Source organism: Bacillus rossius, chromosome 1, assembly GCF_032445375.1.
Source record: "Bacillus rossius redtenbacheri isolate Brsri chromosome 1, Brsri_v3, whole genome shotgun sequence".
Lineage (NCBI taxonomy): Eukaryota > Metazoa > Arthropoda > Insecta > Phasmatodea > Bacillidae > Bacillus > Bacillus rossius.
The window spans coordinates 230,390,190-230,417,038 of NC_086330.1; the positions used below are offsets into that span (position 1 = coordinate 230,390,190).

At 38.6% G+C, this 26,849-nt stretch overlaps 1 protein-coding gene across 6 annotated transcripts in view; it reads right to left on the reverse strand.

The window, feature by feature from the left end:
- LOC134527349 (deoxyribonuclease-2-alpha) overlaps window positions 1–26,849 on the reverse strand; it is a 64,887-nt gene that overhangs the window by 10,718 nt on the left and 27,320 nt on the right. For 3 of the 6 annotated variants that reach the window (XM_063359957.1, XM_063359953.1, XM_063359955.1), the window contains exons 4-5: window positions 19,399–19,590; window positions 14,662–14,767 (exon numbers count right to left, since the gene is read on the reverse strand). In XM_063359957.1, the coding sequence (XP_063216027.1) occupies window positions 14,662–14,767; window positions 19,399–19,590 (298 nt within the window). Of the gene's footprint in view, window positions 1–14,661; window positions 14,768–19,398; window positions 19,612–26,849 lie in introns of all 6 variants that reach the window. The other 3 variants (XM_063359952.1, XM_063359956.1, XM_063359954.1) reach the window with 1 other exon arrangement.

Consider the following 26,849-nt stretch of genomic DNA (forward strand, 5'->3'; position numbering starts at 1 on the left):
TGTCAGGCCGCTACATACTGGCGAACCCAGTGAACAGAACCACAACAATTACAAAACATTCATAAGAACAATAATTAAAAAAAAAAGGCTAAATCAAGAAGGAAATTAAAAAAAAATGTGTCAGAATATTGCACAAGAATATACAGTCATTTACAGAAGTATTTACCAGGATTTAAAACCGTAATTGAAAAGTAAGTACAGTAAGTCCTCGGTTTACGTCGGGGTTACGTTCCAGAAAACCGCATCGTAAATAGAAACGACGCAAAATGAGCCATGTTTCATGCCACCGGCCGGCCACGGCCCAAGGTCGGCCGGAAGGGGTAGGAGAAAATGCTGTGTCGTTGCGGGAAGTAGATGACACTTCTACGTGCGAGATACGTGGGTGGCCGAGCGGGCAGGCTGGTAGAATTGCATCACCGCGCGGAGAGCAGCGGATAGCAGGAAGCGTCCCTCATTATGTATGATAAGATAAGGCGGTGAACGTGTAGCTTACGCTACATAGCATAAATTAACTACCGAAGGAAACAAAGAATTTTAAACGAATTATATACGGTGTTTTGGTTAAAATAAAGATTTACGGTCATTGTAAACGACGTTATTGTGAATCGGCGACAACTTAAATTGAAACATGAGTACTCAAACATTAGCGACGTTAATCCGAAACGACGTAAATCGGTACGACGTAAATAGAGGACTTACTGTACAGGGTAATTATAAAGTCTGTGAAACATTTCAAAAAATCGGTACAGTGAAATGGCTAAGAATTATGTAACAAATTATATACCACGTAAAAGAAAAAATCTCAAAGTTTTTTTTTTCCACTAGTTATAAATGTTCTGTGTGTCCACCTTGCATACACGACACACATCTAATCAATAGTCCAATTCTGCCCATACCCGACCCAGAATATCAGGAGTGATGGTAAGAGCAGCTGCTACGATGCGGTGTCTCAATTCGTCAAGGTTCTGTGGTAGAGGTGGAACATAATAACTATCCTTGATGTATCCCCACAAGAAAAAATCGCAAGGTGTCAAGTCCGGTGATTGTGGTGGCCACAGGAGTAGCACTTGGTCAGCGGCCCATCCAGCGATGTGGCAACGTCTCATTCAGATAATTTCGTACCACATTGTGGTAATGAGGTGGAGCACCATCTTGTTGGAAGATGAAGTCCCTGCTATCAGCTTCAAGTTGTGGCATAAGCCACAATTGCAGCATGTCGAGGTAGGTGATACCAGTGACAATTCTCTCAGCGAAGAAGAAGGGGCCATAAACTGTCTTGTTTGACATGGCACAGAACATGTTAACTTTTGGTGAATCTCGGACATGTTCGAGAGTTGCATGTGAATTCTCTGTCCCCCATATGTGTGTGTTGTGTCGGTTGACTCTTCCTGAGAGATGATGTAATACTACGGTATTATCAGACTAACTGAAACTGTTTATTATTGTTTTACGTTCGAGGTTAATACCGCTTCCCGATACTTTCGGCAGTGTTTTGTTTTGTTCCACGCATGGCGGCGCGCGCATCTCGTGCTGTGTCGTCATGACAACTGCTAAAATAAATAATCGCGCGGCGTTCGGAACAGCTTTAACGAGCCTATGCTTGATTGATATTGACATTTCATTGGCTTCATTAAAAAGGACGCTAACGTGTCGCGGCCGTGATTGGCCCTTTTCAATTAACAATTTAATTTCGGCAAGAGAGAAGAAAAAGAGTGGAAAATGACGCCATTTAGTGCGTGTGGTAGTGTATTCCCTCTGGGAATATTTCGTTCGTGGCGATGCTAATTTCGGCGTTATTGATCTGGAAATTACGTCAAAATACTGGGCAATGTTAATTGACGCCCTGTAATTGAATGCAGAATAATCGCATTCAATTCACGTGAGCGACGAAGTATTTTACGAACGACATTAAGCATCTATAGTTAAGGTATGGTCTGCATCATCGCTATATATTAAAATTGGCGTAAATTTTACCGTCAACATACGCGAACTATAATTATATAAACTTTGGATTATCATAAAATTAGTAGAACATTGACTTTCGGCGATTAACGGCAAATTTACTCACATTAGCACAAACTATATGTACACAAGTCCAGAAGTCTTTTGGTTAGGCGTTTCATGCTCGAGCAAGCCGGAGCAAAACCCCAAAACTTTTACTCAGTGAACAATTTCAGGAACTTTATTTATTTTGTATTTTATTCAAGAGTCAGGTTATCTACGACATCCCATAGACTTTATTTAATATTTGTTTGTTTGGTTATTATTTCCATGACTCGAGGTTTCTCATTATGATTAAAACAATAAAATAAGTTTTTTTTGTGTTATTTTGTTTTTAATTATTGATGACCTCTGGCGCCCTTGTATTAAGTCCTGGAATAACGTTCTGAGTAATTAAAAATGGAAAATCTTAGTTTCATCACGTACACGTTTGTGTACAGAAGGGAATAAGATTAGAAACACATTTTTCTGGCGCACGAACTGTGGGGCCGATAGTGTGCATATTTGTATTGTGTTTTGTGTGGTAAATTAAAACAGTAAATATGGAAACTAGTGGAAGGAGTAGACGTGTCAGTCAGGACAGCTCCAGGGACAGCAGTGTGGAGTCTACACACTCTGTAGATGTGTCTGTTCCCACATCACCTAGCCAAGTACCTAACACAGATTTTGTTACCCCAGTAACACATGCTGGAGCGGCTAGAGTAGATGTGACACAACCCCAAGCTACCACCACACCACACACACCTTTGCCTTTATTGCCAGCTGCAATAAGTAATGAAACAAGTGCTAGCTTGCTCATCATGCTGCAAAGCATGTGGCAGGAGGTGAAAGCTAACCACCAACAACAGCAAGCTAGTTTTCAGGAACAAAGTGCCAGGAGTGCTAAGTTAGAGGAGAGTCTCCAGGGCACTAGTGCTAGGCTGGAGGAAGGTCTCAGGGACACTAAGGAGTCTATTAATAACACTCTTCAAAAGGAAATGAGTGAAGTTAAGAGTAGTGTGTCTGCTATTTCTGTACGGTTGGCAGAACACGAGAACTACACGGAGACACAGTTGCAGCTAATACAACAACAATGTAGCAGTACAACAACTAGGTTAGCAGCAGAGTTAACTACCCAGACTAGCCAGCTGAATGACAGGTTAAATCAATTAGCTGAGCAAGCTGCTCAGAACAGCTGTAGTCTGGAAAATATACAATCTACATGCCAGACCATGATTGAAAATGTAGTAATCAATCATACCACAGACATGAGGGAGCAGGTGGACACATTAGTAAAAAGGCAGACAGAGTTTTCGATGGACATAGAGCAGCAGGTAGGCAAGCTACAAGAGAAGGTATTGCAGTTGAGGGTAGACAATCTTACTCGAACCTCCAGTCACCATGTAGCATTGGCCCCAGCCCTGAACACCAATGCCAATGAAATCCTCAGTAGCTGTGATTCACCGCAGGTTGAGCAACCTGAGCTCCCAATCACACACTCCAACCCAGCTAACACACACACCACATTGGACCCAGTTGCAGTGATGCACCACCCGGCACGCCAATGGTCAGAGGCGATGCCTAGGTTCTCTGCTCATGAAGGAGAGAATCCAATGAGATTCCTTCGACGTTTCGAGGAATACGCTGACATGTTCAGGCTAAGTGATACTGAACGCCTGAAATGCATGGCAACTGCACTGAGAGACCATGCGTATTACTGGTGGGAGGTATTACAAAGTACCATCACTTCCTACCAAGAATTCAAAAGCCATTTCAAACAGCAGTTTTGGAATGTGAAAATACAGGGAACACTGAGGGCACGTCTGCATACCGAGCGGTATGATAGCAAGAAGAACAGAACTCTGGACACACACTTGTCTCAAATGTTCGAGAGGACGCGCTACCTCGAACCAGAGATGGGTGATATTGAGTTCATGGCGATGGTGACCTCCCAGCTACCCATCAAGTACCAAGTACATTTGACAGGGCGTAGCTTCAACAATATCACAGAGTTCCGCGAACAGGTCCTCGCTTTCGACCGGCTGGAGCGGCTGTCCAGGAACAACAATAGTGAGGTGGAGAAAGACCTCAAGCCAGCACATCAGAAGGCAGCACCACTCTACACACCCTGGCAGCGTGGTAACGACGGCGGCAAGGCCAACGTCCACTGCACGTCATGGCAGCCTGCGAAACAGTACCGGACAGGGAAGTGGAAGACCAGGAGGGAATTCCAACCTCAACATCAAGGAAACCGCCAGCCGAAGAAACCCTACACCCACAACCAAAACCAGTGGTGGGGAAAGCATTACCGTCCTGAAGATCCAAATGGAAGGCCACCCAGGTGGGAGTACAGGAGTTACTCTAACCGTCAGCCGCCCAACAATATGCAACAGCATATGTTGCATCCCCCTGTAGCAGACACCGCTCCTGTGAATCAATCACCAGCGAGTTTCTCTACAATCAACCATCCTCCAACCACATCGTATCCCATGCAGCGAGGATATTTTGCTCGGCAGCAGCCGATTCCGCCCAACTGCACAGTCACGCAGCCTCAGCAGACTGCGAATTGCAGCTACTCTCAAGCTGTAATTGAGGAGCATCAAAATAATTATGCTCAGTAAGGTTGGATGTATTACCACCAACCTTATACCCGAAAGAGACACACCTGACATGGAGGGGCTAATAACAGAAAGAGTGAATAGAAGAAGAAATAGAAGAACTAGTACGAGACAAGTTAACAAGAGAAGCCGACCTTAGGAAGAAGAGGAAGCCAGCATCTAGGTTCAGTAAATTCACTGTAGGAGACTTAGTTCTACGCCGTACAGCACCAACTAGTAACAAGTGGGCTCATCTAGCGAAGAAACTATTTTTATTGTACTCAGGTCCCTACAAAGTAGTAGCTGTGGAGAAATGTAACTGCTACACTCTACAGGACCCTGATACAGGAAAAATTGTAGGTAATTACAACTTAAGTCAACTTAGGCCTTACAAAACACCTGTGGTGAATTAGAACACCAAATATGTACCATTATTACTTGTGTTATGCTAAAAAAACCATTGTGTTGTTTATGTTGCTAAGGAAATTTAAATATATATATATCCTCATGAGTTGATAGAGGTAATCCAGGTGTATAGGTACCTCATTGCTTCGATATGGTAATTTATATTCGAAGAATTAGGGTGTTTGTCAGTTGATGATTTTATTCCAACTGATATTTGTGCTTGGAGCATATGTGTTGCCTGAGCGTTGGTTTGGTACATTGTCCTAGAGGGACATACCAAATATTATGTACTGTGTGTACCGTTACTGTGTTGAGACACAGTTATTATCACCCTATTAGTCGAGTTCGACCATATTAGCAATGGATATACACGTGAGTTTTAAATAATATTTGGCATAAGATGTGTACAAACACTATGTGACATATTACAATGTATAACTAATGCAACACACAACTAAATACTACATATAATTAATGGCCTAAAGATTAGTTGACAAATATCCTACTAAATGAACACACTTGTTGGTATGAGTACTTACAGTTTGATCCAGGCTACTGCCTTGCCCCTATCTATGCTTCTTCATCGTCTAGTAGTTAATGATGCACTTTAATTGGGTTCCCACAGGACACCCGAAACTATAAGTGGATATCAACTTCATCCACACTCTTATTAATAGGATGTAAAAACACTCCACTTTATATTGAGAAAAAGAAGAAATGAAAGATAAAGAATTTTAAAGATTGTCTTTAATGAACAGCTTTAAAAACATAAACACTATACACTAGCACTCAATCAATAATATTTATCTTGAGGTTATTGTCATTATTTCATAGCTGAGAAGCAAATAATGTCTCTTCTTGTAAATAAGTGTAGCTATTGTATAACATGTGATGAAGGAAAATATTCACATATGATATGTGAGAAGCATATTAAATATGCTAATATGTTATTGAAAGCCCAATATTATTGACAAATCTCAATTAAGAAATTGAATGTAATTATTTACTAGGTGAAGATATTATGTTGATAACATCCATAAAATATATTTTATTTATTCATCACCTACAATAAAGGTAAACAATAACCTGTTGTTGTTATTGAAAAACACTATGCAATGTTATTGTTGCAAATACTGTTTATGTATGCATTACCTTATTATTTAACAGAGTTATTATGTGTTCAATTAATGTTTATATTTATTATTAAGTTGTTATGAATTATTAATTTTATGAGTTTGAGGAATCTCGAGTCATTTAATTTATGTTAGAGTAGGGGAGCAAGAGAAGAAGAGGGGTTAGTGATAGCATGAGGCACGATCACAGGACGCTGTATATTCATATCGCGCGAGTGATAAGAACTGTTATAGGACGTGTGATTAACGTGTGTGTGTGTCTTCTGATTGCCGACGAACTGAACGAGTTTTGTTGCGGTCCCCTTCGACTCCGTCTGCAGCAGTAGATGCAGCAGCAGCAGCAGCAGCAGTAGTCCAAGGCACATGTAGAGTCATGTGTTGGACATTTGACTCAGCAGCTCGTACCGGTTGGTACGACCCCAGCGAACACGTCGCAGACCCGGTGGGTCCGCATCAGCACGACAACACAGCATCCCTCGTGATGTCATTGGTGACATCAGGTGATGCGATCATCAATGAACAGCACACTGGTCCAGCAGTCTTCACGACGTCGATCGCCTACAACAGGGTATTGTTGGCTGAACCGCCATCCCAGCACTGTGGTTTACACCGCAGTCGACCTCTCTGCTCAGCTGTCACTTACCATGTATGGAGATTGGTGAGCCTTCTTCTACATCCTTGCTTCGCCTAATCAGGTAACTGATACTCCACAACATTTAGACAGATCATGTTTACAAACAACAGTGCGACTGTCCAGCCTACGAAGAGTAGTGTCGTTTGGCAAGAGAATAACGTTTTTCAACTTTCATCGCAATGTTGCCAACTTGTGAAGTAACCAGTTCCAGTTATTAGTTTTACGATCTAAATTGAATTTAACTTTTTGGACAGTGAAATATAAATTTATATCGGGAGCGGCACTGTAATACTACGGTATTATCAGACTAACTGAAACTGTTTATTATTGTTTTACGTTCGAGGTTAATACCGCTTCCCGATACTTTCGGCAGTGTTTTGTTTTGTTCCACGCATGGCGGCGCGCGCATCTCGTGCTGTGTCGTCATGACAACTGCTAAAATAAATAATCGCGCGGCGTTCGGAACAGCTTTAACGAGCCTATGCTTGATTGATATTGACATTTCATTGGCTTCATTAAAAAGGACGCTAACGTGTCGCGGCCGTGATTGGCCCTTTTCAATTAACAATTTAATTTCGGCAAGAGAGAAGAAAAAGAGTGGAAAATGACGCCATTTAGTGCGTGTGGTAGTGTATTCCCTCTGGGAATATTTCGTTCGTGGCGATGCTAATTTCGGCGTTATTGATCTGGAAATTACGTCAAAATACTGGGCAATGTTAATTGACGCCCTGTAATTGAATGCAGAATAATCGCATTCAATTCACGTGAGCGACGAAGTATTTTACGAACGACATTAAGCATCTATAGTTAAGGTATGGTCTGCATCATCGCTATATATTAAAATTGGCGTAAATTTTACCGTCAACATACGCGAACTATAATTATATAAACTTTGGATTATCATAAAATTAGTAGAACATTGACTTTCGGCGATTAACGGCAAATTTACTCACATTAGCACAAACTATATGTACACAAGTCCAGAAGTCTTTTGGTTAGGCGTTTCATGCTCGAGCAAGCCGGAGCAAAACCCCAAAACTTTTACTCAGTGAACAATTTCAGGAACTTTATTTATTTTGTATTTTATTCAAGAGTCAGGTTATCTACGACATCCCATAGACTTTATTTAATATTTGTTTGTTTGGTTATTATTTCCATGACTCGAGGTTTCTCATTATGATTAAAACAATAAAATAAGTTTTTTTTGTGTTATTTTGTTTTTAATTATTGATGACCTCTGGCGCCCTTGTATTAAGTCCTGGAATAACGTTCTGAGTAATTAAAAATGGAAAATCTTAGTTTCATCACGTACACGTTTGTGTACAATGAAAAGTGGCTTTGTCACTGAAGATTAATTTGCTTGCAAAGTCATCGTCTTCAAGACGGTTCTGCACGGCAATGCAGAACTGCAGTCGGAGCAATTTGTCATCGTGGCTGATGGCTTGCAGAAGCTGCAATTTGTACGGCTTCACTCTTAATCAATTACGAAGAATTTTCCACACTGTTGGCTGAGGGATGTTCAATTCTGCACTAGCCCTATAAGTTGACTTCTTGGGACTCCGCACCATCACATCCCGTACACAATCCACTGTCTGTTGTGACACGCCTGGCTGACCTGACCGTTTTGCGTCGCACAAACAGCTTTCTTCCTCGAATTTCTTGTACCACTTCATTATGCTATTGTAAACTGGTGGTGTTTTGTTAAACTTGCCACGGAAAGCTCTTTGGACACTCACTACCGATTCGCTACGGACGTATTCAAGCACACAAAAGGCTTTCTCTGCCTGGTTCGCAGCCATTTTCAGCAACTACATGCACTAGTGCCCCTGTCGGTTGTTTTTTAAAATAACTTTTTGGCGCAACATTCAAAAAAACTTTGAGAGTTGTTCTTTCACGCGGTATATAATTTGTTACGTTATTCTTTTCCATTTCGCTGTGCCGATTTTATGAAATGTTTCACGGACTTTATCTAAAAATGTTTAGAAAAGTTTGAAGTTTTTAGACCTAACTTATTACACTTCAATAGGAGTGCTATTTTTAGCTCTGTTGATGTCTGGATAATATTCAGCCTCCACCCAAGTCTTCTCAATCATGTCCACAGTTACAGCTGAAACTGTGGCAATGACCCCCTCTTTAAGGTGCTGGATGTTCTGTTTTCTCAGAGTGAACTTGTGAGGCTTATATGCAACATGGAACATGAGCAGGGCAGCGAGATTACCGCTTTAGTGAGAGGCTGTGCATGGCGGGTGTGGACCATTTAACTGAAAACTCAGTTTGTATTGTGGCATGCACAACAAAAATTAGTTGCCGCAGTATGACGAAAGTTAAGACATTTGCATCCGTGAGAAAAACCTCCAAATGACAAAACTTTGAATCAGTGATTAAAATAGTTTAGAAACAATCCTCTGGCCAGCCAAAAACTTTGCAGGAAGAAATTAAGTGTATAAAGATATTCTGTCATAGGGAATCAATTGATTTAGTAGGTTAGCAATAGCATTAGGGATTCCAAAAAGTCAACATCTTTACACAAACATTTGAAGTTCCACAATTAAAAAATTCATATGCTGCTTGAAATGAAATTTTAAAAAAAAAACAAAAAAAACATGTGAAATTTTATTATTTTTCTGAACTCATTCAGTCACTAAATCAAAGCTTTGTCATTTAAAAGTTTTTCTCGTGGATGTAAATGTTGTAACTTCCATTTTACTGCAAAAACCAATTTCAGTTTGGCAGACTATAACACAATTTGAGCCCTCTATTGAATGGTCCACATTCTCCACATGCCACCTCTCACTAAAGCAGAGTGAACAGGACAGTCTCCTACTCTATGCTCATGAGGTGTTTCAAGCCTCACTATCACACAAGTTCAGAGGAAAACTTTACTTTTTGTGAACACTGAGAAGATAACAAATATCCAGCACCTAAGAGAGAGAATTGCTGCAACCATTGCAACTGCAACTGTGGACACGATTTATAAGGCATGACATCACCATAGCTAAAACTGCACCCATATTGAAGTGTAATAAGCTAATTCTAATACTTTAACAGCTTAGTCATTAAGACAATGCTGTCACTAGCCACTGTTTTACTAACCTTTCCTGCTGCCCAGGAATGCAGGTTAAGAAGAAAAAATACATACTTACCCAATCTTTGGAACAATTAACAATCACTAATGTATATCAAATATATGTTCACATTAGATGTAGTATCGTGCTTTGCAATTTATATTAGCATTTACAATCTCATTACTGTAACTTTATTCCTTCCTGCTGTCACATTCTGAGCAGGTGCATGCACTATCTGGCAGCACATCTGTGTACCTTTCTTGGATTGGTTCTGTTGCCGAGCGTGCCCCCTGGGGAGGGTGCGGCATGGCTAGTGAGTTGCGGCTGTCCCCGCAAGAATGTGTCTAGGTCAGCTCGCTGTTCTTGCTCATGAGTTGTAGAAGAGAAGCTGGGAAAGTGGCCATGAAGGCCGGTCGTGCGGTGAGCCGATAAAATTTAAAAATTGCAATTTTACGGGAAACAAGTAACGGAGTGTAAGCTTGCGACGATGGAGACATTGTGTTTAATGAGTGATGTAGAGTACGTTGCTCATGCATAGCAGTGAAAGCTGTGTTTTCCCAGGTGGGAAAAGGGTAGTGCATTTTTTTATTGCAATGCTGGTTGCTCATAGCATTGTCAATTTGTGCGAAATTAGTCGTCGGCAGTCGTGCTGTCTATGTAAAAGAATACAATTTGTGGCAAGCTGATCAAGGGAGACGAGCATGAAGAGTTGGATTCATGGAATCAATGCACAAGACTCGAGCTACGAGGGACATAGTGTTAGCCATGTTATTTTGACATAGCTAGTGTGAGAGAAGAGTATGGGCTATGCTAGTCTACAAGAAGAGGCTGAGTCATGCTATTGATTTTTGGTTGAAAGTAAGTTTGGCCCCCCTATTTCAATACTGTTCTTGTTTAATGGCAACCTGGAGATTTGATGTTATTATAATGGTACCCACATTTTCAGTAATATTATTACAGTACCTGACATAACTGTTGATTTTTTATGAGCAAGGCTGAGGGTAGTTATGATTGTAGATTTTTTTTTTCTCTGCATAAAACCTAGTTTATTTTTACTTTTGAGATTCTTTGAACAAGATGATGATAAGTGAGAATTAATACGTGTTTGAATTACTACCTCAGAGTTTATATTTCTAACAGATTAAGCCAGTTGTCGCGGTTTTTTAAAATCATATTTGGGGACTTTACTGATGGGACTCTGGGCTGGCTGCTCTGTTCACTCGTCAGCACAATTGGCGATACCAAATAATTGGGGCACGGGGCTGGTGCGGTGCACTACTGGCTTGCAGATTGTACAATCTTTTGTAGTTTTTGTTTGTCCGGCCGCATGCTGGGGGCACGCTGTCGCAACAGGCCGCATGGTGTAGCCGCATGTCTGGGTGGAGGGAGTAGCCTGCTCAGCTGTCCTGGTTAGTTGTTTGTACATTTGGTTTTAATAACCATGGTTTGTTACTGATAGGCACGGCAGTGCACGCAGATTTAAGTACAAGTTAGAGAGAGTTCGTGGCTCACTCTGGCGGAAGCTATGCCTCACATCAGTGGTAACAAATAGCTTAGATCGTAATATAATAAGTTTAGACTCACCCAGGGGGAGGCTATGCCCCCCGTGGAAACAAGTCGGCAGAGTTCTGGATAGACCATGTAGAGTTTCAAGGGCAGGAGAGGCCATAATAAAGGATTTAAAGTGTTAGAGTGGGAAATGTTCTACCTCTATAGAAATGTGAGTACCAAACTATTTTTTCTTAGATGTAATAATAAATAAATTATAGTTTTAGAGATTCTTAAGTTAAAGAGTCAAAAAGGGGATTAGGGTAGAGTTTGGTGAAGCGCGCACTGTCTCTCTCTCCATCCCTTGTTTGGTCATTTAGTCATTTTTTATGAGTCATTACTTAAAGATAATTGTGAATTTTAATTGTAATTTGACTTATTACCTGTGAAGACTACATGTTGCTAGATTCTGGTTTTAGACCTTAGAAATTTGATAATAAATGTAAGTTGATTTGGAATTAGTGTTAATTTATTTTTAAGTAGGTATCTCCATTTATTTAATTAAGTTGAGAGGAAGTATGAATAAATGCCTTTCGCAAATTTTAAGTAGATGCCAAGCGAGTTTACCTAGTTACTATTTCCCCTAATAAAGTTAACATGAACTCTTTATAGAATCATACCTAATGAATTATTTATTTAAATTATTCCCCTACTGATTTAAATCTGGTGCGACAATATAGAGGATTTATTTATATTCATTAAGTATTTATATTATAACGTGGTGCCTGGGGCTATCAGTGGTTTTAATGTCTTTGGAGCTTTAGAGCAACTTTGTGCCCAGTAAAGCTGGTTTGCCTACATTTTTATTTATGCTGAAGAGCTATATTAATGGTTGTAAGTTTCATCTGTAAATTTTATAGTGATTTTTTAATGTTTTAAAGAGTTTTCTTACTTTGCCAAATAGATGTTTGTACTACATAAAAAGGCAAATAGATTTTAATGTTTAATGTGTAGGGGAGTGTTGTCATATTTAACACCTGGACCCAATTTCAGGTATTATTGGTAAATGCTGGCGCCTGCTATGCTAAGGTTGAGCCCAGGTATTATAAAATAAGCTCATGAGGTGTCTTGGAGTGATTTAGCGTGGTATTACTATGAGTGAGTGTGTCTGGCGCATTGGCCTGTCTCTACTATGGTCCGAATCCTGAAATACTCCCAGTCCTTTAAATTGTTGCTTGTTATTTGGCTTGCTGTGTATTAAGCCTTTGATTACCAGTACGGTTTCTTTACCTGTTGTTGCTTTTGCTGAGATATAGTACTAAATCTAACGTTAACCAACCTAGTGGGTTTCTTTCCATCACATTCTAGCCTGCCCCTTGTCACATTCCCTTGGAGACCGAATCTGGGGTAGCGATACTGATACACATGTCTTAATAATTTAAATATATATTGAAGTTAAATTTGCTAACTATTGTCTATAGTTGAAATTTTAAAATATTTATTTAATTTTTTAATAATTTATTAAAGACGGTGTCATCTAGAATAATGTAGATTTATAATAGTGAAAGAATATTTGAATATGATATTTTCGAGTTTACTTTTAATAAACAAGCAAGCAAATATGCAAACTCACTCTCTCTCTTTATACAGTGAAACCCCTTATTTACGTTACCGTAATTTACGTTTTCCCGTTATTTGCACTATATTCTTCAGGTCCCGTTTAGTTCCCATATAGTCCAATACAATACTTTCCCGCGAATTACATCTCAAAAATCGAATCCATCCCGCTATTTACGTCACGTAACAACCATAAACAACCAGAAAATACCGTGGAGCTAGTAGGCAATGAACATTTTAAATCGCAAAATATACATATTTTATAAAATGAAAAGTTGCTTTTATTTCTAAACATGTAATAATTTAAGCCTAGGCGTGTAAAAGTACGAGTAATTATAGCAGGAGACAATCTAAAATGCACGAGGGAAAAACGTAAACTCACGAATGTACAAACATGGCTGCTTGTAAGTTCTGATACTGTATTTATGTCACAACTTAGCCGAAATACTGGTACGAGACATAAACTTCACAAGATAAAATGAGCGGAGTCTTGGTAACTGTTTTATACGTCTTTTATAATTTCGGAAGTATTGTACAGTTGACGCATATTTTTTAAACTAACCATTTATTTCTGGGGATCGTAAATAATTATTGGTATCAAGACATCACGATAAATGTAAACTTGAACTTGTCACGGCAGCGAGAAAACTGGCGCGTTACCAATAAACTGGTATTAGAACTGGATAAAATTGGTACACGGGAGGTGGAGCTTATATTTTTTTCCGCTAAGCTCGCATCTATTGGTTGGTTGCTGATGGCCGGTCATGAGTCTGGGCGGAGCATAGAGTGCGCATGCGCCGCCGCGTCGTTACAGCAGCTGACCGAGTACAATGACCTTTCTCCGCGTACGGCGCGCTTTTGACGGTAAATTTTCATCAATTTGCGGCCTTTTTTTTTTATTTTTATTTTTACTGTGAGCAATGTGTATGTAGCCCGTATTTGATATAAACCCTGCCGGTTGCAACTGTATTTATAATTTGGAGAGGCAAATAATCTCCTTGAACAGTCAAAAAAGCAAGCAGAAGAAAATTTCAAATTTTTTTGTTAGGAAGTAATCAGAAAAACATTTTGGCTTTCATTCTTTTTTTATTTTTGTCATATGTGGTAAATTAATAATTGATTAAATACTAAAGTAAAATTTGTTGTTAGTGTGTTTGTACCTGCATTATAGTATGTGCTATTAAACAAAAGGAAAAAAAATTCTAAATAAGGTAAACTGTACTCCTTTTTATACTTTTCCCTTTATTTACACTTTCCCGCATTTTACACTTTTTTACTTTGTCCCCATGAAAAGTGCAAATAAGGGGTTTTGCTGTAGTATATGCATAAAGAAAAATTTTTAAATATAAAAATCGGTAAAAAATTTTTATTTTAAAATGTCTTGAGTTGTTTGCATAGTAACTCAAATCAAAACAGCAAAAAACTAAATGCGAACTTGATTCATTGTAAAACAGCACTTCACACTTATTATAAATATAAATATATACATTTAGTTTTTCGAAGTAATATTGTAATTTATTACAAGCAAAAAATATAAAATAAATAAATTACAGAAGCTGAAATTAAAAATTACATCTGCAAATACCATTAAATATAAAAATTCTTCACTAAAAATGTAAAGCTCCTATCTTAATTTTTCTCGTGTAAATGCAGAGACAGTCATACCTCATACCAGTGCTCGACACCTAAAGAGAGCGCCACATCATAGCTTCCGCAACATTATAACAACATCAGGGACATACGTGTACGGCCGAGCGCAGCTAGGCGGGAGAGGATTCTTTCCGTTGAGCCACGACTCCACCACCAGGTCCGACTGCAGGGCCATCGCGACCCAGTCCGCGTACAGATCTGCCACATGTACAGCCACCAGTCAGGTGTGTGCCTGTGTAAGTGAGGCTCGCTGGTGCTTCTAGCACGGTATTGCCTCTAAGCACACTGCTCTGAACTGGCGCACAGTCTTCTCATCATGCATACGGCAACTATGAGATTTGAGCGCTAACCGTAACATTATATGAAGGAGAAATTAAAATAAAGGTGTAATGCAAGGCCCTTGAGTGCTTTCAGGAATCTCTACCAAGTGTTTCATGCCTAAAAATTATTCCGAAAACACATGTTTGAACCATTTTCACACATCTAAAAATATAGTTTAAAAACAAAATCTGGAAACAGAACTACTCATTTCCCCTCAGCTTTTTCTTACATGCTTTTCGTGAACAGGCACCACTCTGGTGGCGTGTATTTCTTCTGAAGCTTTGCACACCGTGTGTGCCCGGGTGGACGGGGCCTTAAGAACTCCCTCCTACGGCTGGGTTTAAATCACCCGTGGCAGGCTCGAGCAATGAAGTCGTTCAAACCTAGGTATACAACAGCTCAAAGCACATTTCCAAAGACACTCTCTGAGAGTGTGAGTGGGTGTTGCAAAATGAATATACATTGATCCAGAGTGTTAGCCAACTGCATGTTTACACAGTGTATTACAAAATACTTACAGTAGAATCCCGCTGATGCGACCCCTCACAGTTTCCGGAAAAAAGTACTTATAAAACGTAAAACGGAATTGCGACCATTCGGGCCAATTTTTACCCCCCCCCCCCCCCCCCCCGCAAATATATCCAAATACATAAAATACTCGCGCTAAATTAATTCACGTCATGCAAGTTTGGCTATGCTAGCCGGCTGGTTGTTATTTTCATTCGAAACGTGGCGAAGGAACTTGTGTGGATCAGGTAGAAAACATTCGGCTATAAACGAAAGATATAAGAACAATGCTATCCTGAAATGCTGTGACATGTTTTTGGAGTAGATAATCACAGCGACAGACCGACAGGATGCGCTCCTGCCCTTGCCGTCAGCGATGTTTATTTTGACAGCTCAAGCAATTATCTTTTCCACGTCCCTTCACAGCGTAAAAAGAAAGAAAAAAAACACGTTGGAATGCAGATGGAAAAGTAATTACGCAGTAAAATAAATATATTTACGGCCCTGCTAAATTTTTCTATTCAATAAAATTCGAGGTATTAGTGATTTTTCAGCAGAAACTGCTGTGTGACTAATAAACAAATTGTATCATAATAACTTAAACTTATAAAGTATTTATTAACGGCGAAGGACAGTCTTATAAGCCCATAAAAATATTTATTTTACAGAGAATGGACTATACAACCTGGCTTTTGTCGCACGCGGTGTGGGAGGGGAGGAGGATGCTAACAGTTTCTCACTCAGAAGGTTGAAATGAGGGAGGGAATGTGTTGAAATGTTAGTTGGTAAAAGGGAGGAGGGGTGTTTTTACATGGTTTGTGGCTCTGGGAGGAATGAGCCTTGAAGAAATAGCAGGGGATGGGAGAGGTAAGCGTCACGTCACGTATGACGTCAAGCCGCCGCTACCGCCAGCCTGGCCGGACGAGTTTCTTACGCTCTCGCAGAAGCTACCACAGCGGCTTTTCGTGCGGGCGGGTAAGATAACATGACAGCTGAGACGGCTTTTCGTGCGATAGTGGACGCGCCGAGCTCGGCTAAACACTGCCACGTTGACAGTCTAGAGGGGTGGTATCTATTTTTAGCCGTCTTTTGTATGCCTGCCTGCCTGCTTACAGTACAGCTCCCGCCAAGATAAACGTGAACACATAGCGCCCAACAAAGTGTAACAGACTTGTTTTTCACCTGATTTTACTCAAATTTTCGACTCTCTGCTTAAATTTTTCACGGTTTCTAAAAAAACGGTCGTATAAACGGAATGGACGCATCAGAGGGGGGTCGCATCGGCGGAATTCTAATGTAGTTATAACTACCAACTTAAATATACTACCATCATACTTAACTACAAAATTTTCCAAGTTAAGCTATTATTATTAAGGTTTATAGTGCAGACAACATTTTCTCTGTAGCATGATTTCACTATTTTGTTTGCAAATATGAGTTTTTGGGGGAAAATTATCCAAATAATAAATTTTCTAGGAGTACAGTTTGTATTTTTATTTCTAAATATGTAGTATGTTCATACAACCACATGACAATAAGTTTTCAAAAGACTTTTCAATATAATCAATATCAAAATTTGTAAATTAATGTATACATATAATAAAACAATACACCTGGAAGAAATTTGAAACCTAACTTACCAAACACCGCTTCACGCCTCTACATAAAATAGTGCCTCTACTAATCAAACTGGTTAGATGGAAGGATAGAGGATACAGCATTGGTGCCTCAAAGAGTAATTTGAAAGGAAAGTAGAATTAAGATAAGTAAGCAAATAGTGAACGATGATCAGTACATTTCGGGGTGAGAGGGAGGGAGGGAGGGAGGGAGGGAGGGGGGGTTTAGAATAAATTTTGCACTGTTTGCTTTCAAATTCTTTCCATTTACTGTAGGGGGTGATAGATTTTTTATGATTTGAGGGAGAGGAAGAGATATCCCTCAGACTACTCCCCCACCCCCTTCATCATTATATCCCCCTGTAAATATATATAGAAGCTCAACAGACCAAAGATTAGCCACCCCTGGAGAAATAATTTTAAGCATTATTTAATACAGTGTGTCTCCGCTTTGGACTTGATAACCACCTGGATTCGGTTAGGAAGTGAGTCCACAAGTTTGTGCAGGTACATCGCATCCGGGTTAAGCCACTCGCTGAGGATTTGACTACTCACTTCTACCAAATTACGATGATATTGATGTCTGCATTTTACCTGCTGTTCCAACATGTCCCACAGATATTCAATGGGGTTCAAGTCAGATGCTTTTGCAGGCCAATCGAGATGTAATAGGTTGGGGGAGTGTTCATAAAACCAGTCACATATGCGTCCAGCCCGATGAACTTAGCTGCTGTCATCTTGAAAAATCGGGGTATGTTCATCATGCAGATGTTGTCTGAAAGGCAACACCTGATCATCCAGAATGTTTAAGTAAACATGCTAGTTCATTTTGGTGGTCACCGCAGTAAGCAGGCCGAAATCATGATATGAAAAACATCCCCAAAACAACACAGACCCACCTCCGGCCTGAACCTGACCTTGCACACATCCAGGAGAAATGCTTCATTTGGCCTTCGCTGTACTCGAAAATGTGCGTCATTGGAATACAGGCAAAAACATGATTCGCTGACCACATTATGTTCTGCCAGTCAGCTATGTCCACGTTAGATGATTTCTAGCCCATTAAATATGCGCAGCTTTATATGCCTTCGTGAGCAATGGCCTCTTGCGAGGTGGCTAACTCCAAATGTTCACTGTATGCAGTTCCCGTCGCAAGGTTCTCTCACTATCACGTTGGGTTGGGCCTTTATTCACAGACTGCAGCAATTACTGTCCGGTTTGGAAGCAATTTTGATTCCCAAGCCGTAAAACACGTCTCCGGTCCCTCTCAGTCAGAATCTTTTTCCGACCACAATTATGACGTCATGTTTCGTGGCCACGTTTAGTACACCACTGCTTGTAGACATGTTGAACAGTTCGTGGCGAAACACCAATAAATCCAGCAACTTCACGCACTGTATGGCTATGGGCACGGACAAACACGATTGCTCCTTTTCGCCACTGTCACAACCTTACATCCTCTCATGTTGACGAACACTGTCGGCTTGAAACATCAATGTCTTATGTAGAGGCAGTGCGCATGTGGTTGAGCACGGAACTTGTTCACTGTGCCATCTGTACTTGTTTAACAATCCCATCTGTGCGTGTGCACTACAGTGAATAATTTTTTGTAATAAATAGCATGATTTTATATTTTTATAAATTTTGTTGCAAAAAAAAAGTTTTGTGTTACTGTTATTTTATCAACATTATTCATATGATACTAGCATATACATATACACACATACACATATATAATTACTCAAAATGAGGAATATTTAAAAAAAAATTATCTAATGGAACTAATAAACCTTTATACCTACTATTAGCAGTGGGAGAACTAATTACATGTTTAAAATTTTTTTTAATGGTGCTGACATAGGTTCTAATTTTTATGCAAAATTGGACTTAGGCCTTATGCTACATTAGTAAGGTATCAGTTCCTGAATAAATTTATTAAGTTACATATAAATTAATATATTAATGACTTTTTAACATAATTTATTTTTACACTATGGTATTTAAATAAAAATTACACACTAAAATCTTGATTAATTTTTGTTCACGATTATTTTAACTTCTGAATAAAATCCTAAACTATATTTGTAGGAATTTAATTTTATATTTAATAGAAAAAATTATGTAAATCAGTTTATTTTTGTTGCATTTGGTGTTTTACCTACCTTCCATTTCAGAGTTATGAGGCATATTACCTTCAATTTAGGTATTATTTTAGGTTTATTGCACTTAACTATACAACATTGGCTGTATTTATAATATGACATGAAAGCCTGACTTTTCTTGTGCACAGTTGAAGGAAGAAGTTACAACTTTCACTAAGAATAAAATATAACTATAGACATTCAAAGGTGACAAAAGTAATGACAAGCCTGAGATCCAGTTTACCTTTGTGAAACTGGGAAGTCTTAGCAAAAGAAGTGAACTGGAGTCCTTGCTGGGTGGACAAGACTTGCTGGTGGAACCACGGAGGGTGCGCCACCGTCCCACCCTCGGCCGCGGCCAGAAGGTGTGGCACGGGCAGGTGTGGCGCCAGAGAGAAGTTGTACACTTGAGGCTCGTTATACATTAGCTGCAAACCTAGAACAAGGACAAACAATACTGCCCCTGCAGTAATACCTACACTTATGCCCAAATACCACAATAGTACAGGTACATACTGCATTATAATACACCAAGTGTTTGTATAAAGATACATGTTGCTGTGTAAAATACATATACATATTTAACCTCACAATGAAGCTAAAAAGCATGTAAAGTATAGTTTCTAGCTCACCTGTTTTTGAATATTAATGTGAGTTCTGATATATAAGTACTTGTTTTTGAAGTTTGAATATAGCAAAACCATTTTTTTTTCCAACTTAAAACAGTTTCTCTCTGTGAATAAAATGACTCATGTTCCAGATTAATTATACGCACTTAACACACAAGATTAAGATGTATTGATCTCTAAATTAAAACTACTCATATATGTTTTGTTTCGTTGAAGTGCTCCTTAATTAAAAAATTTGTACTAATAAAAAAATAATTATTAAATTTGACTCATATTTCGCAAAAACTCCAGCATTAATAAAGTGCAACATTTTCTTAAAGAAATTGGTTTTTTCTTATGAATAAAGTTTATGGAATGCTATATCATATAGAGTTTTTCTAAATTGAGCTTTAAAATATTAAAAATATTTAGTTTTAAGTTCCACTGCAATAAACTTTTTCACAGAGATCTTCAAGAACTTTCAACACTAATTTAAAATGAGTTATGTATCAAAATGATAAGAAAAATTTTACATCATAGCATTTTACAACATTTAAATGATGCAGTATATCTTTAACAATGTTGATGTTTCATTGTGTAGATTACTTGCTGGCAAAACTAAAATAAATGCTTGCTTTCTTCAAACAGATTTAACATTCAAAGACCATACAATACAGCCCTCTCACGGCAGAGACAAACTGTTTGGACTCGCCACGCCTGCTTAAAAAATTTGCTCGAATGGAGTCATGGTTGCAGGTGGGGAATCACGTAGTCTGCTAGCCAGAGGAGGGGGGAGGGAGTGGACAGAACAGGGTTGCCTGATGTTCTTGTGGCAGGACTGCTTAGCCCCGTGCATGCCAGGGTGGGGGCCTAACTGCTGAAGGCAAGCAGCAGTTCCGATTGATATTGGGCACAGCGCATGTGTGTATAAAATAATTTTTACTAATCTTGAGTGAGGTTGTAATTCACAACAGGCAATGAGAAAAGGTCCCAATAGACTAATAAAAAAATCCTAGATGTATGATGTACCGGAAAAAAAAAATTACTAAATAAACACAAAGTAAATTTTTTATCAGTTATTGCATTTGTAACGTTGTTTATTGGTTTGTTCATTAAAAAAAAAACTCTTACAAAACAAGAAAAATTTATTTCATCCCACCATAATTTAACAGGTATTATTTTGCTTATATAATATACAAAGATTACTACGAGAGATACAAAAAATGCATTTACAAAAGAAGATACCTTATTTATTCCTACCCAAACAATGTAAACTTGGGTTATATTTCCAAATTATCCTTTTTATAAATAACTAGTGTAATGTTATCTAATCCAAATATGATTGTTTGAAAAATATTGCGATCCATTATAATCATAATAAGGATCGTGGGCTTTCACGGTTAATGTAAGAAGTTGCTGGATTTTAGCCGCATCAAAGATTTCATAGACGCTTCATTCAACTTTTCAGTTGCCATCTTCAGGAAATAGTTACTTCATTTGTACGTTATAATCATAAGTTTGTTCTTCCGATGTTGATTACACTTGTTTTTACAGTGCCACTTTAGGGGAAGGGGAGTGGGGGGGAAACGGACAAACGCACAGGGTACAGGTGCACAAATGTTCCAGCATAAAACTGGAAATAAGCAAATAGATTGATTAAATCATTAAAAAAGTAATGTAAATATTTTCAGTGTCTTGGCTAAATTCATTATTGCACAGGAAAAAAATTCCACCAACTTCTAGGGTTTACAAAATAATATTTGAGGTAACATGTATCTGCATTTTGCACGTGTGCGTGCATGTGGATTGGTAGGGGGTAGAGGTGGTACTGTTTTTACTAGTCACGGGCCTATAAATTCACTTGGTGGCTCCGTTAATTTAAATGGATACTTTGGAAAAATAATAATGATAAACATGTAAAATTTTCATCTATAGATATAAATGGTTAACAGAAGAATTGTTATACTACACACTATAACTATAAGGCATTCTATACAAGGTGAAGTAAGCAAGTAAGCGATTTAATTTTTATTTCATACTTTATAAGGGCCTTGTTATATTTGTAAATTTTCAACTAAGGCATAAAAATGTTTAAAATAAAATTTTTTCATGTAAATTGATAAAAAAAAAACCCATATACTGTATTATTACAAGGCCTGTATGTTTTTTTAGGTAACGTCTAACACAGTGGAGAGGGGTTATTAAAGTAAATTTAACTCAGCAACCTCATCCTTCAACTTTTCTGAAAACTCCATCCCTGTTTCCACTCCTGTCATCTGCTTGCACAGACTCCTGACTTGAAATATGTTTGCTTGGGTAGCCTGTACATCTGCAAACCCTCTACGCAAAGCACCAGCAACTACTTGTGTTTTCCCTGTACCACGTTGTATGTCCAAAGTGTACTCCTGTAATGCCAGAATCCATCTTGTGATTCTACCGTGTAACAATTTGCAAGAATTAATGTGGCATAAGGCCTTGTGGTCAGTTAACACTTTGTTTCCCTTTAGTGCAACAAGAAGCAGGGTGACCACGTGATGAGAGCATCAGGTAGGGGAGGGGATTTATGGCTGATAACGCTGATCGCGCTCGGCTGTCTGGATGGCCTGATTATACGAACAGATCTACGCTATGGCTAGTCTACAATATGTTGCAACACATTTCAGAGAACCAAAATAACATGTTTAAATTGACATACAATGTCCCTGAAACAACAAGTGCTGCAACAGGTGTTTCAATATCAACATTAGGGACAGTAAAGTCACAACTATAACATTGCAGCCAGGATTACCAGACTTGCTGGCAGGTAACATGGCCTTAAGGAAAGATCAAGACATTCAGTAACTCAGATTGCACTAGCAAACTTAGTGCCACAAATTGTCCTCTAATAGTTTATAATTTTTGTTTCCTGCCTCAATATAAAACATGCTGAACAAGCAAGCATCCATCTTACAACCTGTGACTCCGACTGTCAGCCTGTCTCTAACTTTACAGGCTCATGCTGAGAGATCTTCAGATTTCAATGGAATATGTTTACAATTATTTACACTCAATAATATTTATCTTACAGTATATGAAGCATAGTTTATTTGTGCCACATAGCTACCATATTACCATGTAGTTATTATCTTCCCAAATTACTTATTCATGTAGCTATGAAACTGCAGCTTTGCAGTTTTATTTGTCCTGACACATGCCGATGAAGATAAAATCATTTTAAACCATGCAGAATTTGATTACCTGGTAGGATATAGCAGTTCATAAACTTATTTTGACATAAATAAAAATATTTTAGGGGCCTAACTTACTATCATTCACATACAATGATTATTATTATTTTTTTTATCCTTCCTTGAATCTCAATGTGTTCAATAAAAAAGACTGTTAAATGTCAAAATATTTCTCTATGTGAGTTAATCACTTCTACTGAAAATGACAGCAACTTGCACCTATGCAAACAATAATGTTTATTCAAATTACTAATATTTTAAAAGAATAAACAATGAAAATCAAATGTGTTGGTTAAACAGTTTGCAAGCAGAAGTCTATCACAACATAGTGATGATTCAGTAACCTCTGGCTCCAAGCACAGTCTAGAGGTCTGCAAATAATTAGTTTGAACTAACCTCGAGCAAGCCTACAAAATAGTTCCCAAGCTTCGAGTCAGCACTCTCCACTGCTCATTTTCATACAAACAAGGTTTATAGTGTAATACCCCAAGTGTCTTAAAGAATTATTAAATAAGTAGGTAAAAAGATTTGGAAACTCTTAATACTGAGTCCCTCAATTAATAACTATCAAAAGTCAACAACAGAGGCGAAACTAGGAGTAAACAAAGAAAATTTAGTGACTACCTACGAAAACTTGGGAGAAAAAGGATCGTTATTAAAGATTAATTAAATAAAAACAACAGTTACGTCTATAGACTTCCTTATTTTATTAATCATTGTTCTTTCTTTTTTTTAGAGATTAAATTTTCCTTTGTAACATCTGTTTTTCATTGATAAATGATCTTACATAAATTCCTCACAATTACACTTATTATATTATATTCTTTAACTTTATTTACGAGAGGGCCGGCCCTAACAAAAATTACAATATTTTAAGAAATAAATGAAATTAACATCGCTAACTTTAAAGGTTGTACATATAGTCCTTGCAAAACATCATTAGAATTTCCTCTCCTCGAACTGCTTTAACTGTTCGCTGTCCTAACAGTTCGTAAAGAAAATAATTGAATGATGCGTGTATCACCCGAGGCTGTAGGTTGACGGTGATCGAGGTAGTAGGCCTAAAGATGGTGGATTCTGCTCAGGATCCGACTCCAGAGGTTCTGGCAGAGGATTTTGGTGGACCCAAACTTGGAACCCTGTCTGAAACAGAAGTCCAAATTCCAAAGAATCAGACCTGTTTCCATACAGTATACTTAAATGGCGCAAAATGCCAATAGAGGGAAATTAAAGGGGGGATGACGTCAAGACTTACCAGAACAGGGTGTTGGTCCTGCCGCTCAGGAGAGGGCGTCTGGTTTCGGAAAACCCGAACCACGATGCGCGGTAGACTCCATAATTTAAGAAAAAATATATTAAAAAATATATAAAAAAATTAGGGTTGTGCGAGAATGAGATTTAGGCCACGAGAAATTTTCGAGAAAGAAAATATTTTTCTCGCGAGAAACGAGACGAGAATGAGAAATTTTTAAATAATCAAGATTTACTGTAGATATCACTTTCAAAATATATTGTTCTGTAGATAAAACTGTTGTTTATATTATAGAATGTCAATTTAGTTGCCTGTGCACAACTGACATGCACCACACGTTATGTAAGCCTACACTAAATTATAAATAAACATTCACTCACTTAGGTAAAAGTCTAGTACCTAACATGTTAATTGTGGTTCCCGTTGACTTATCGCCACTTTTTGTGTAATACTGCCACACTGATATGTCTACATCTTCCATTTTACCGTAAAATCAAAGTTTAATTTGACAACAAAGTTTACTTCTGTTAAACTGTTATATTCCTGCAACACTTTTTTTTCCACTTGGTTATGCCGCAGTTAGAGATACAGCAGTATTAGGAAATTATTCTCATATTCTTAATAACATTTTACAGGTGTCACATTATTTATTCATACCCGCAGAGTAGCTCACGTAAACGGGAAACTCTGGTACTGTAATGAAAACAAAGAAATTTATGCTAGGGAGGCTTTGGCGGGATTCATTACTCGTGACGTCTTACGACTGAGTGAAAAAAAGGTGGAAAAGGAAATGGGATGAACATACTATTTATTCTGCCTTTTCAACGGGTTTGAACACACACATTCACGTAATTTTACGTAATACAAGGGAGTGAATTGTTCTGCGTGTTCAATCCATTCCTTTACATTCCAGTCCATTTAATAATCACATGACTTGCGCAGTCTTTTATTGGAAATGAAATAAGAAACGGAACAGTGAAGACGACTCGGTCTGGCAGCATGACCACCATTTCCTTTTGTTCGTTAAAAAGTAAATTTTGTATTTTGACGTAATAATCAAAATTTCAGTATGCTATTATTAAACATTTCAGTATGCTATTAAACATTACCGAACAAAATATTATGACTAAATTAAAGGTACTGCTTTTAATAACTTTACCGTAATAATGTGTATGTAAACAAAACCAATTTTGTAGGTTAGGTTCGAACGTATTTTATTATGTATTACGCTTACGTAATTTAAAAATGAAATACGGCAGTTTTTCTTTCAGGATAAATTGGAATTTCACAAGACAGATTTTATTCACAGGTACGGTTATTGATAAAAGTTTTGGATGATTGACTATCGGCTAGTCTAATATCTCTTAATGATTGCATCATGTTTGCTTTGTGTTCTGCCAAATCATTTTTCGTCCAAACAGGCAGACGCGTTTGGTATTTTTAAAACATTTAAACTAAAATAATGGCAGTGTGTGTGTAATGTTCAACATATAAAAATACAACTATAAATATCAAATTTAGTTTCCATTCCAAATTGAGTTACCGGTACCAAAAAAAATTTCTCGTTTTTTTCGAGAAATTATTTTTCTCGCTTGCTGTTCGAGAATGCAATATTTCTCGAAATTTTTCTCGAGGTTCGAGATCTCGCACAACACTAAAAAAAATACTAAGTTTCACTACTTTTTTACTAATCTACTGACTGGTTAATCTAAATTTTCAGATAGGGACTTCATCCCTATAGTCTTGAGAAGACTACATAATGCAAGATGCTATGCCAATAATTCGCTGATGACCGCAGCTACAAGAGGTACCAGTCAGCCAGGGGGCGCGCACCGAAGTCCCTTAAGAGTGGGATATCGTCAGTATATCATAAGCGCGGGATCTCTAGAGAATTTGAGGGGGATAGGCTCTGAGCCGAAAATTACCGAGCCCACCCGAAGGTGTCCGGCATAAAAAAATATATTATATCTTACTGGAGTGACTGCATGACTGAGGCGGTATCTTTTGGTGGCGAGAAGAAGTACTAAGAAATTGACTTGTGGCTGACGAGTGTGTCACTGATAGGGGCTTATGGAGCAACCAGTGTTGCCACCTAGCGGCCCGAGATATAAGGGGGAGAAAGGTTGTCGTTACCTCCGCACGAACGCGCTAGTGTCGGCGCTGCCGACGCCCACAAGTGGCGTTAGTGACCATAGCCGTCGCTAGATGTCGTTAAAGACCAGAATTGTATCTGCGGCTGTCAAGCCTGAGCCGGCCTTGAATTCGGTTACCGTCCCCAGGAGTTCACAAGTGGTCATCGCTCCTGGCTTCAATTCTGAGATGAAAGGATAGGGGAGCAGGGGGGGGAATGGCTTCAAAAAACGCATGGTCTGTGGGACGCAAGGCCCACGGGATCCTCCTGTCGTGTCTTGCTGCTAGTGAACCTTGTACCGATTCATGACAGAGTTAGCAGGGCTCAGCACTGCTCCACGAGCTGCTGTAGGCAAAAGCAGTCATGCGGAGAAATTAAGACCGGCCTCCGACGTGCCTATAGGCGGGAGAAATATTAGCCAGACTGCTAACCTAGCATTAGGCTGGCAAAAAAAAAATCCGCTCGCCTCTGAGAACA